The sequence below is a fragment of the Magnolia sinica genome, chromosome 7 (assembly GCF_029962835.1).
Source record: "Magnolia sinica isolate HGM2019 chromosome 7, MsV1, whole genome shotgun sequence".
Classification (NCBI taxonomy): domain Eukaryota; kingdom Viridiplantae; phylum Streptophyta; class Magnoliopsida; order Magnoliales; family Magnoliaceae; genus Magnolia; species Magnolia sinica.
In genome coordinates, this window is record NC_080579.1 from 83301455 (window position 1) to 83314038 (window position 12584).

The 12584-nt window shown below is 36.2% G+C and overlaps 2 protein-coding genes across 6 annotated transcripts; both read right to left on the reverse strand.

The window, feature by feature from the left end:
* Window positions 1–2533: 2533 nt before the first annotated feature.
* LOC131251560 (lon protease homolog 2, peroxisomal-like) lies at window positions 2534–7412 on the reverse strand. Its single transcript, XM_058252317.1, has 7 exons — window positions 7368–7412; window positions 6735–6955; window positions 5300–5438; window positions 5136–5254; window positions 4800–4994; window positions 2908–2988; window positions 2534–2756 (listed from the first exon to the last, which is right to left on the reverse strand). The coding sequence occupies exons 2-7, from the start codon at window positions 6891–6893 to the stop codon at window positions 2682–2684; spliced, it is 768 nt and encodes a 255-aa protein (XP_058108300.1). The 5' UTR covers window positions 6894–6955; window positions 7368–7412; the 3' UTR covers window positions 2534–2681.
* A 2145-nt stretch (window positions 7413–9557) lies between these two features.
* Window positions 9558–12050, reverse strand: LOC131251561 (uncharacterized). Of its 5 annotated transcripts, none has more exons than XM_058252320.1 (3): window positions 11086–12050; window positions 10597–10656; window positions 9558–10029 (listed from the first exon to the last, which is right to left on the reverse strand). In XM_058252320.1, exons 1-3 carry the CDS (start codon window positions 11299–11301, stop codon window positions 10018–10020), a joined length of 288 nt encoding a protein of 95 aa, XP_058108303.1. In that variant the 5' UTR covers window positions 11302–12050; the 3' UTR covers window positions 9558–10017. The 5 variants fall into 5 exon arrangements, 4 of the variants coding, with proteins under 4 accessions (XP_058108303.1, XP_058108302.1, XP_058108304.1 ...); XM_058252319.1 differs by having other exon boundaries at window positions 10597–10673; XM_058252321.1 differs by lacking the exon at window positions 9558–10029 and adding an exon at window positions 10369–10500.
* Between the last annotated feature and the right edge of the window lie 534 nt (window positions 12051–12584).

Consider the following 12584-nt stretch of genomic DNA (forward strand, 5'->3'; position numbering starts at 1 on the left):
ATTATAGACTTTTGTTTAGCTTTTACATCGAGTTGTTACTTCTATTTTTTATTTTTTTCTAATTATATCAAAATACTAACTTTTAAAACATGAAGTATAGATATGTCATCGTCTGACTCATTACTCGACATTTAGGACTACGGTTCCCAAGTCCATTTCCCAAGGTCCAAAAAAATGAAGATTATGTATCATTTATATAGGACAAAGTTTTTTAACAAAACTAATCAACTTAGGTCACCAATATATCGAGGTGAAGATGTAAAACCGTGTCCTAAAGCCCTAAAGGAGATCCAACTTATTTTTCAGGCTATTTTAAATTCAAATTAAAAGCCTTTAACCCTATCCAAACCTTCCATAAGAGTTTTAATGGGCAAAAATTCTAATACACAAAAAATAAGGAGTTAGAGAACTACCATGGAAAAGTAAGAAGAGCAAGTCAGATTATTAGAATTGGAAAAAGAGCAATTACAACTCGCCTTAAAACGTAGTATGGAATAGGCTTTTAGATATCATCGATGTCCTCTAAGACAACATGATACCAAAGTAGAATCGAACACAAGCAAAAAAAAAAAAGAGTGATAAACCAAGTTTCTCTTCCATGTTGGTGTATTTTATACGGTGTTGGGTACTCCATATAAATATACTCATAAAGAAAACTTGAAAAATCTAGTTTAAACTCTTATAACTATATAAGAGCATGATAATAATAATAATAATAATAATAACTCTCTCCACATTATGATTCAAGAGAGATGAATGAGTATCTATATGGAGATTTAGATAGCAGCTCAAACTAGATAAACGAATCTCTTGTTGTAAAAAAAGACAAACACATCTAAGGATGGATTAACAACAAAAGTAATGGATCTGATTCAGGTGCGGGAGGTAACTATCATGGACACGACTATGGTTATATGCCAAGAAAGCACTCCTCATATGAAAGATATTAACTTGATGTTGTGAATACTGTGAGTTTGTACTATTTTTACTTTTGCCATTTGTAGGTCATCTTTGATTTGCATTGGATCATTTTATGTACAAACTCGAACTCAAAAGTTAAAACTCAAACTTGGCTCAGCTCAAGCTATCGGCCGAACTAAGCGGAGCTATCCAATACAACTTGAGGATCGAGCTGAGCTGAACTCAAGCCAAGGTAAGCTGATGGCCGTCCATTAAGTCCAGAATATATTTCATAATCTATGATTCAAAATTCACACTGATCGGATGATCCAATCGACCTTGATTTGGCCATATTTCTACAGCCATCCTTTCTTCCAAGCCATGGATGGGATGGTTGCAACTGCCTTACGAAAGTAATTCTTTAGAATCATAAGCAATCCAAGATGATCCTGACAAATAAATGGATCAAATTATGATTTCGACTATTTTTTGTGTAACTGATCTTGACCGGTCATACTGAAGACCATCGATCAAACAGTTAATATTTGTCACATAAGTGTGTTATTTCAATGATAGCCCAAAAAATGTTCTCTGGACATAATGAACTGTCTGGATCAATGGATTGTGCCTTCTAAATATCGCAATGCAACAAGGAGCCCTATACCTTATGGAAGCAGATTGGGTGGTGACCCCAACACCACCCAGCGCTGTGTGGCCCAACGTAATATATCTGTTTCATATCCATGCTGTCCATCCGTTTTTCCATGTCATTTTAAGGCATGAAATAAAAATAAAGCAGATCTTAAGCTCAAGTGGACCACACCACGTGAAACAATGGGGTAACGACACTTACAGTTGAAACCTTCCTAGGGACCACCGTAGTGTTTATTTGCCATCCAACCTGTTGATAAGGTCACACGGACCTGGAGAAAGGGAAAACACAAATATCAGTTTGATCCAAAACTTTTGTGGCCTCTCAGAAGTTTTTAATGGTGGCCCCTTAGGTTTTTTGTTTGCTTCATTTTTAGGCTCATTCCCTAAATTTAGATGGAAAGACGGATGGACGGCGTGGATAAAACACATACTTACTGTGGGCCCCAACAAGCACCCATCCGCTTCCGTAACTTATATAGTGACACTACAAGAAAAGGGGGCTTTAGCCTCGTTTCAAAATTGAGGCTAAAAAGGTTAAAAACTGAGGCTAAAGCCTTTGGCCTCAGTTTTGCCACAGTTATCCAAACCGAGGTTGAAACCCCCGTGGGTAAAGGCTTTAGCCTCAGTTTTAGCAACCGATGCTAAAATGACTTTTATAGCCTCGGTTCTCCAAGTGAGGCTAAATAACCTTTTTAGCTTCAATTTTCTCGAAATGAGGTTAAATCAAAATTTTAGCCTCCATTGTTTCAAACTGAGACTAAATCCAAATTTTAGCCTCGGGTTGCCTCCAATTGAAGCTAAATCTATTTTTAACCTCGGTTCTCAACAACCGAGGCTAAAGCCTTTAGCCACGGGAATTTCAGCCTTGGTTCTCAACAACCGAGGCTAAATCCAAGCCTCGGTTACAAATTGAGGCTAAAAATGTTTAATTTTAAAAAATATTTATTTAAACTACTAATCTATTCATTCAATCCACTCATGAAACAATCAATCATGAAAGCCATAATACCAACAAAATAGTTAACAACTCAATCAAACAATCAATCTCACTTGTTTACTATTTAAAGTTTTCAAAACAAACTCAATCAAACTATTACACAACATTAGGTTCCACAAATAATACAAAGTCACAACGCAAGATTTGGGTATGACTTTTGCTTGGCTGATGAACAACTACAGCTTGTTCGGTTGTCTGAAAGCATCTGCAAAGAAGAAGAACTCGCCATTAGCAATAATTTTTTGTGCGACTGTCCATGTGTCAAATGAACACAACTCCTCGTGCTATCTTCCCTATTACAACTCGAGAAAGTGACTGAAACCAAAAACAAAAACAGAAATAACTCTGCTTTTAACCTGTTGGAACATCAGGTTAATGGAATCTTGGCAACGGTGCGTCTTCTTTGACTGGAGAAATCGCCACCCCAAAAACATTTTCTGTTCCAAATCTCACAATCCGGATTATGGGTCATTTATGATGTGAATCATTTTTTTACAACACAAAATTATGGTTTACAATCTTATAGTGGATTAAGTAGTAATTTACATTAAAATTAAAATGTATGATCTATGCTGCACGATCACAAACATCTCACCTCATATAGGGATAGATGGGTATGGAAATCTAGTAAGACTGGAGCTTATACAGTGAGATTCTTCTACCTGATGCTTCATGATCCCCAGTTGCAATCTCACAAGGATCTGATCCAGTACATTTGGAAGTTCCCAGATCCACCCTGAGTTGGTGGCTTTTGGTTGGTTTTCTGGCAAAAACAAGATACTAATGCTTGAAAACTTGAGGAAGAGACATGATAATACCTAACAGATGCATCCTTTGCCAAAAAATGAGGAAAATGTGGTTCATCTGTTCTTACACTTCACATATTCCAGGAAAGTGTGGACAGGTTCTTTGAGCTACTGGAGGTTTGCTGGGCCATGCCTAGGAAATTTGCGGAGTTGTTGGCAATGTGGCACTTCACTAGGAAGGGTAGGAAGAAAAGGAAGATATGGTGCTTGGTGCTTTTGTGCATCACTTGGTTGATTTGGTTGGGTCATAATGGCGGGATTTTCAATGATAAATCCTTATGTCCAAATCAAGCATTTCATAAGGCTAAATGGTTGGTTATGGAACAGGCCAAGCCGGATGCTGCATTTAGTAGGAGCCAGATAGAAGCCTTTTAGGGCAGCTGGAGGATTCCTCTTCTTTGTATTAGCCAGATAACTTCCCATGATCCCATCATCCATTTTGTTTCCCCTCTTAGTTTTCTTTTAATAAATATTCAGTTAATCGAACATGCAAGATTATAATAATAGCACCCATTATTTCATATGTAAATTACAATATCAATTTGGATATATAACCTATATGAATACTTAGTAGTAAACTAGATTATGTATGCTCGGTAGTAATCTACATCATGTATAATTAGTAGTATGTACTGGAGCAACAGAGAAACTAGATTATGTATGCTCGGTAGTAATCTCCAGTCATTGCTGTATCTGCTCGAAGTCTTCTTTGACTAAACAGAGAAACTAAAGATGTTACCAAAGTGACTCCTGCTGAGGGTCCATCCTTAGGTACAACTCCTGCTGGAAAATGTATATGAATATGCTGATTCTCAAGCAAATTGATATCCCCAGCAGCTAAAAACTTAAGATCTGCTGCTTTTGCCCTTACCTACCAAATTAATGAACATTTAAAGAAATAAATTACATAAAATCCCAAACGTATATTTTTATTGAAAGATAAATCCCAAATGTATATAATAATCATTTGAAAAAGAAGCCTGCATGACACAACTACAGGCCTTAGCTAAAGAATCTTTCAAATTTTCCATAGCTAAAGAATCTTTGATATTTTCCATACCTAAAGAATCTCCAAAAAATGATTCATTACATGCCTAATTCAATTCTTACTTGAATTTTGAACTCTCTAGACTAGTTTTTTTCTTTTTCTTTTTATTTTTTCTTTTTTGGGTCATGAATGAATGTCAGTTGAGGAATTTCATTTCTGATGAAGTCTGTCCTGAAACAAATAAGATACATCAGCAATGAGGATTTCTGAAATAGCCAATAGGACGAGGTCAAAACTGAACATGAAATTGAGACCACAAGCTAAAGGTTGCCTATCATGGAAACAAGGGATGCATGCATGAGGAATGGGGTTGCCATTTAAAACCATGCTGGCATCTGTGACTCATAAGAACCGAACAATCCATGTCGGATAAGAAGAAATGAACAAAAATTACCCATGTTAGAGCTATTTGAGTAGATTCTTTGATAACATCACCAAGTTGGCCAGTGAGATGCAAATCACCCTTTCCCACCATTGATGTGGCCTCAACGAACTGGACGTCTCCACCAAAGGAGGTCCAGACAAGCCCAACTGAAACTCCAGGAGTTGCCATACGTTCTGTAGTTTCTCTGTCATCAAACCTAGGAGGCTGCATACCAGTGTCAATACAGAATATATACCATCAGATTTGTTCACCATATGAATGAAAAAACATAAACTTGACACATTAGCATAAAGATAAAATTTCATAAAAGAGGTTCTTGACTAACAAGAAAAAAAGATATATTACCCCCAGTATCTTTTCCAGCATAGCCTCATCTACAACCAATGCTGGGGTACTCCTAAGAGCATTTGATATTTCATGTCCGTTAACACCCATTGGAATGACTTCCATTTCAACTTCAGCACCATCTGCAAGTCTTGTATCAAGAAGTCATTCTGCCATCGGGTATACATCTTTGCTGACTGGAACTGCACATTCTTGCTCAGCAGCTTCGACAGCAGCTGCACAAGCCAGGGCAGCTAAGTTTCTCTCTAGATTTCGCACACCAGCTTCTCTAGTACATCTCTGAATCACAAGCTTCACCATATCCTACAACAATCACAGCAAACATACATAGATCAGCGAGATTATATTAGCATCATTTTTTTTCCTAATTTAGTAACATAGTCATCTGCAGACCAATGAAAAACTATTCCATGAAAGAAAATTGGCAGGCAATCCCTGAAAGAGTCGCAAACTACCAATAACATTCTACTCCTAATGCCCTTTGACCCCATAACCAAGTATCCTATGCTAGCATGTACAGAGAGAACCTCAAACAGAGTATGCATGCACGCGCACATATTCTATTTAAAATGTTAGCAAGTGCAAAAGAATGGGAAGCAGGAGAGGGTGCAATGAGGCTAAATACTCTACAGATATGCATGTAAGCACACACATTCATGGATACTGGAGACAACTAACAGTTATCTTTCCTAAGATGTTGATGCATCTCTAACATGCCAACATGCCAAGTCTTTGTCCGTCCTCCTAAAAACCAAGCTAGGAAAGCAAGATGTTGTGGCTGTTTCTTACCATGTAAAAGTTCTGACAGTCAACCAGAGTTGGTACCAGTTTTATTACAAAAAGCAGTATTAAAATTGTTCACTACTTTTCGATGTTAAAAAATATCAATGAGGCAACAATATTAAAATAGTTAACACCCAAAATCACATAAACAGTAACATGAACAGCTTTTGAACTTCATGAGCATTGTCAAAGAAAATGTGAAGGATGTAAACATACTCCCACAGTTCCACCATATTCATTTAGAACAATAGCCATATGAACCTTCCTATGCGGAACTCTCTCAATAGATTCCACACGGACATTGAATCTGTGATATCATCCAAATTTCGTCATTCATTTTGAAAAAAAAAAAAAAAAAAAGAAAAGAAAAAGAAAGAAGAGCTTTATGGAAATTTATAACGCAAAAGTGCAGTATAGCAGTCTTCAGCATAATACGAGGCAGGGTAACGGTCTATTAGTTCATTAAGCGCTTCTAAGGATAAACAATTATCACTTAGCATTAGATATAATGGATGCTCCATTCCGAATCTGTGATATAAAATAAAATTGCAAAAACAACTTTACAGATAGCATGTAGCGAGTTTCTCAACTACATAATTAAATGCAAATAAAAATTACCAGGTACAAAGTAGGTAGGCTTATGCGCAATTGCTCCCACAGTAGAACTTTCTAGTTTATCAACCTTCGAAAGCAGATTGATCAAATTGTCCCATGCCATAGAAAGAGTGGTAAACACTTACACTCCTAAACATATTGCAAGTAAGTCTCATGAGCACAAGTGAAAAAAAAAAAAATCAAAACCATAGTAGAACTGACCTTTTCAACATAATCTAGCATATCCATTACATATGCAATACCCACTATATTGTCAACACGCTTTTCTTCGGAATGGGTCTCACAAGTGACAAACCCACCAGACTTTTCTTCGAAAATCTTTCCCATGAACTTCTTGCCATGAGAGCTAGGTAGGGCCATTGTAACGTTGATGAGAAATTCACCCCGTCCATTTTCTTTGCCAAATAATTTTAGGATGCGAGCTTAAAAAATGAGATAGAATCAAAACGAAAGTGAACCATACGTATTATATCCAGTAAGTAGTGCAGAATGATCACCTACCATTTAAAACTTCTTAGGAGCTACAAAAGTTTTATATCCAGCATCCAATAAAAAAGAAAACGTATTATATCCAGCATTGCAACATCTAATTTAAATAGAATTAGATATACAGCTGAACATCAATCTAATGAAGGAAAAACCTATAAAATGCAAAATAAAGAAATCGAACAACAGAAATAGTTCAAAGATGACTTTAGCTTCTGAGAGTTTTAACATATCAAAGAAACTCATGAAAAGCTTTAAAGGAAGAGCTGAACAGAGATCGGAAAGGAAAGATAGATCATATTCCTTTGGAGGAAAAGAGAAAGAAACACAAGAGGTCAAATTTCTTACAAAAATTCAGTGAAAATGAGCAAGCCAAAGGTCTGGAAACTCCAAAGATCCTACAAGAAATTTCACTTTTACCTACGAAACATTTCGTAGGTAAATGATATTATTTCGTAGGCAAAGAGCTTTACCTACGAAAACTTTCGTCGATAATTTCGTTGGTAAAAGACCGCGGCTAAAAGTTTTTACTAACGAAAAATCTCATCGTTGGCAATGGTAAGACATTTACCTACGAAATTAAAAACGTTATTAAGACTTTTACCTACGAAATATTTCGTAGGTAAATGATATTATTTCGTAGGCAAAGAGCTTTACCTACGAAAAATTTCGTCGATAATTCCGTTCGCAAAACACCGTGGCTAAAGGTTTTTACCGACAAAAAATGTCATCGCTGGCAATAGTAAGACGTTTACCTACGAAATTAAAAACGTTAATAAGACTTTTACCTACGAAATATTTCGTAGGTAAATGATATTATTTCGTAGTCAAAGAGGTTTACCTACGAAATAGTTTGTTGGTAAATCACCGTTGCCAAAGATTTGTTGACAATGGTAAGACTTTTACCTATGAACTTTTTCGTAGGTAAAAAGTGTGTTCAGACTTTTATCTACAAACATTTTCGTAGCAAAAAAACACCGCTAAGACTTTTACCTACGACAGTTTTCGTAGCTAATAGCTATTTACTCAACCTTTTACCTACGAAAATTTGCGTGGTAAAAGTCTCCTTTTTCCCCCCCAAATTCAGGCAAAATTTCCTGTTATACACCTGTTACAATATATTTCATTATATTCACATTCGCATTTTTCCAAACAAACACAAACTACATCCATCCTTGACTTGAGGCATTCTGGTTTTCTACAAAACTAATTTGATATAATGCTAGTTGGGATGACAACATCATCTTTTCTTCTTTTTTTTTGCTTTTTCTTTTTCAAGAGCAGAACTGAAGAAAACAAAGAGAAACAGAGGATTCTGGATATGTCGTTGGGACAACCTATCAATGCTTTCCTAGAGTAAAGCATCCATGTTCAACAACAACTCTTACGTATGTGTCGTTGAGTGCAAATATAAAATAAGCAACAATTTCTTTATGTTCAAGTTGAACATGAAAACTTAGTGAATGGAATCTAATCACATAAAAGCATCACAATGCTCCAATCATCAACAGAAGCATCAATTGAAACTATAAGCAAAACATAAACATCTTAGAAAACACAATAAGCAGCTGGATCCTATGACCTTAGGACATACCATCTCAGAGTTGAAGCCGAGAACCAGGAGACTTCATAGGTGCTCCATGTTGCTGTAAATGAACTGTAACTCAGACAGAAAAGTAAAATGTTGCACATAGCAACAGTGATGAATTCTCCAAATAAAACATAAAAACAAGAAACTGTTGTATCATGTTTTCATGTTTGGATTAATATTTTCTGTTATATCAATTTTTAAGACTTAGTTGGACATTTAGAAAGCATTAAGACTCTTAATTTTTTAATACTCAAATTATTTCTTAATATCACGAAGTCAAGCCAGCTCCAGCCCCTCCCTCCATGCCAATAAAGCATAGGAGAAAACTCCTATATATTGTATATTCCACCAAATAGTTTTCTTCCCCCTTTTTTCCTGACTCCAAAAAAAAGAATTTCTAGCCATTTTCCTGACTTAACATTATGATATTAATGGTATGTGATGAAGAATTTAACCATCAAAAATGAAAAAGCAATCATAACTATTCATCAACATTCCCCAATAACAACAAGAACAACAACAACTACAAAAAATGTTAACAATTGTTTTGTGGAATTAATGGTCCTTTGCCATCCAAATAACACAAAAGCTCACATCATGACCAGCCATAGGTTGAGAACTCTGTTTTTGGTTGGCAGCCCGAGCATGGAAACATGAAATCCTCAATACATGGGTTATACCCTACTGACTTGAGCAATATTAAACACAACTTAAAAGTATAAAGAGAAGAACGGAAAATGAAATCCACACTCTTCTTCTTCACTCTATCAAAGAGAAAACGCAACAGGCAGGAATTCATTACAAATTACAGTTCATATACTTAAACTATGACATAACAAAAACTAAGAAAGGGACATACCTTAATATGTTGCTATTTTGAACTCCATTTGAGGGGATTCTATGAATCCAAGAACACGCGCGCGCGTGCGCGCACACACACACACACATAAACAAGCACACACACACACACACATAAACAAACTAAAATCCAAAAATGATGTGCTACCATATATGCTAAAACAACTCAGAAATAGAACAAAAGTAATGGGCCATGATGCATTGGGGTGTGAAAACCGTCTTGGGTCAGTTCCATACAAGCAGTGTATGTGGTAATCCAGACTATTAATTTGATGGATCTCAGTGTGGGTTGAGTAAGCTTATACACTGGAAGTTCCTAATCTTTTGATTGACAACTACAAACAAATGGTTAAATAAAAAAGAAAGCAAAAGCCATGGAAAAGCCGAAAAGCACAAAGTTGTCGTCAGGAACTTCCACATAGAATCAGAAATAAATCATACTAACGCGAATTAATTAATTTTGAGCTTGGATGGATAATTACATACCATTCTCATTTTATATGGCCATGAAACCATGGATTGACCACAAAATCCAAACGTCTTGGCGCTTCAATGAGTTATCTGTGAACAATGAAAATAACAGTAACTTCCTCAGAAAGGAACATATATATAGTCCATATAGAAAATAATCATATAAAAAGGACAAACAAATAAAGACCATTGAAAGTAAAACTAAAAATTTTCTCCATAGGTTGGAGGTTTCCTAGCCCCACACTTACCTTGCAAGTAGAACATGAGCTGTACACGAGTCAAGTTAGCTCGGTCAGCTCCCTCGACTCGCCTCGGCTTGAAACTGGATTCGGACAGAGTTGAGTCGGTTTTTGGAGCTCGAAAAAAAATTCAAACTAGATATCTCAATGACAATATATATGAAGAGAGGCCATGAAGCAAAATGAGAAGGTGGGGGCAAACTGCCTAAATTCAAACTAGAAATTTCAACTAGTAAGTAAATGAAGTAGCTCAGAAATCAGTAACCCAATAAAGAAAGGATCAAAGAAAGGATATAGACCTTACGAGAGTGATCTACCCTCCCTGCCATTCAATAAAAAATAAAAACAAAAACATGTGATTCAAGCCATTCACCAAGAAAGTAATTAGTATTAAAGTAAATTCTAGTTTAACAGATACCTCAAGGATGTAGCAGGCCACCCACAACTCATCACTGGCAGAAATTCCGACAGAGCCAACCTGGAATTCCCAATGTTCCAACTACTAGAGTTATATATAGTATAGGATCATTAGATAACCTTTTTACATGTGTCGAATGCAATGAACATATATACATGTAACACTTGCCATAGATAAAATGAAGAAAGTAAATTCATAACCCTCCAGCTCAGTGACTGCCCATACATATTGTGGCCCATACATATCATAACCCCATGATTTAGGGTCTGCATTGTAAAGATGAGATGTCGCGTAGGAAGCTGGAAGCCTAAGCAGTCATGTTATCAAGTTATTATGATGCTCGAAGCAGTAATTTTCCTTTTCTAAAAGAAAATAAACATTAGTTTGGATTCAGTTTAGAGTTAGGTTAGCTTTATATGGACTGACTTTACAGCCATGACATCGGTTTTATGTCTAGTAGTATGAAATGACTTGGGGCCTTTAGTTTACCTGTATGTAGTAGCACCCGTCTGATGAAGAAACCACATTGAAGTGAAGCTGATGGCAAGGCCTAAAAGCCCAGTTGATGTCATCACGAACCCGAACATGGGCATCCTCAAAAGCAGCCTGCCAATTCACTTCACGGATACATGAGCCCAATAAGAAAATAATGGAAGCATCCAAATGCAGTTGTTGTAATATATTGAAGGTAATTGGGTCAAGCATTGTGCTCCTACTGTTTGGACTACCAACATTGAGGTCATGGGTTCAAAGCTACAATACCCACGAAGGTTTGCATTGGCATCTATTCAAGGGTCAAAATATCATGGACTCAATCCTACCAACCATACCAACAAAGGGAAATTGAAAACTGTAACAGACCAAGCCCAACAGACTCACATTTCAGATTGCTGAAACAGCTTATTGTCTGCACACACCATTTTTTATACCTTCATAGTTTTATTATATTATTTTTTGTTACTAGAATACTCAAACTTGCTTGTGTTCTGTAATTTTCCAACACATATGAGCCCACAAACTATGCAGCTGAAACCACTAATGCATGCTCGTGATACAAAATCCACGTAAAATGCCCTGCATATCAAGCAAAACTTGAAGCACAAGAACACTTCATTATCTTACAAGGAGTTCTTATTAGACATAAGCATTTCACTCTGTTTTCAAGAGTGAAAGTTTCAGGCTACCTTATAAACTGTTTTAACTTTTACTAAGATAAACCCTATAGTGTACAGCACATATTGGGTGCATAGGAAAATACCACAATTAATAATCTCTCAAAAACCATGGAGATGCACAGAAACATATTTTGTATCAGTACAAACATTCAAAGAACTGGACATAAATTCAGATTGCACAGAAACCATGGAGATGCAGGGTGATCTAGGTTTATGAATTTGATCTACTTATGAAGTTTCTCCTAAATAACCATCAGTTTAGCACAGACAACTAGGGGGAAAAAAAACCTCGCAATAAGCAATTTGGGGAGTCTTGGAGTTATCCTTCATAAACAGCTAGATGTATTAGTTCTATAACTCGATGATTTTTAAAAGCCTAGTCAGGTAAAGTTTGCCAAACCTATATGTAATGAGAAGAAAGGAGGTTCAGCATCAATTTTTAAGATAATAAGAACCTTCCAATGTGAAGATGAATTAAGTGTGTAGGAACAAGTTCACAGGCAGCGGTCAACCAAATCATTCAGGTTTATGACCTGACAAACTTCTATGAGAAACGTAGGGTTGATCTGATTAAAGAGTGTTGAAGTACATTAAGCCATCACGCTTACAGAATAGGTAAAGTCCAAATATGGTGTTCCTTTTAAAATTAAAAGGGTTATATGGTCCTGGTGCAATGGGACATGTACAGCACCCTGACGCACCCAGTCTCACTACTTATAATACTTGACAATTGCCCAATTAAGCTAGCTATTCAAGTCAACTGAGAACATTGTTGGTTTAATGGAATTTTATAGAAAATTCAAGATGACATTT

Excerpts from the sequence above, each read along its gene's own strand:
- LOC131251560 (XM_058252317.1), bottom strand. The coding sequence starts at position 6,893 with ATGGCCCTACCTAGCTCTCATGGCAAGAAGTTCATGGGAAAGATTTTC. Across the intron at positions 4,995-5,135 it reads TGCTGGAAAAGATACTGGGG|CCTCCTAGGTTTGATGACAG; the intron begins GTAATATATCTT and ends ACTGGTATGCAG. Across the intron at positions 2,757-2,907 it reads TTAACCTGATGTTCCAACAG|ATGCTTTCAGACAACCGAAC; the intron begins GTTAAAAGCAGA and ends TCTTCTTTGCAG.
- LOC131251561 (XM_058252318.1), bottom strand. The coding sequence starts at position 11,301 with ATGCTTGACCCAATTACCTTCAATATATTACAACAACTGCATTTGGAT. Across the intron at positions 10,674-11,085 it reads ACGGGTGCTACTACATACAG|AACATTGGGAATTCCAGGTT; the intron begins GTAAACTAAAGG and ends TCTAGTAGTTGG. Across the intron at positions 10,501-10,596 it reads TGGCCTGCTACATCCTTGAG|GGAGGGTAGATCACTCTCGT; the intron begins GTATCTGTTAAA and ends ATTGAATGGCAG.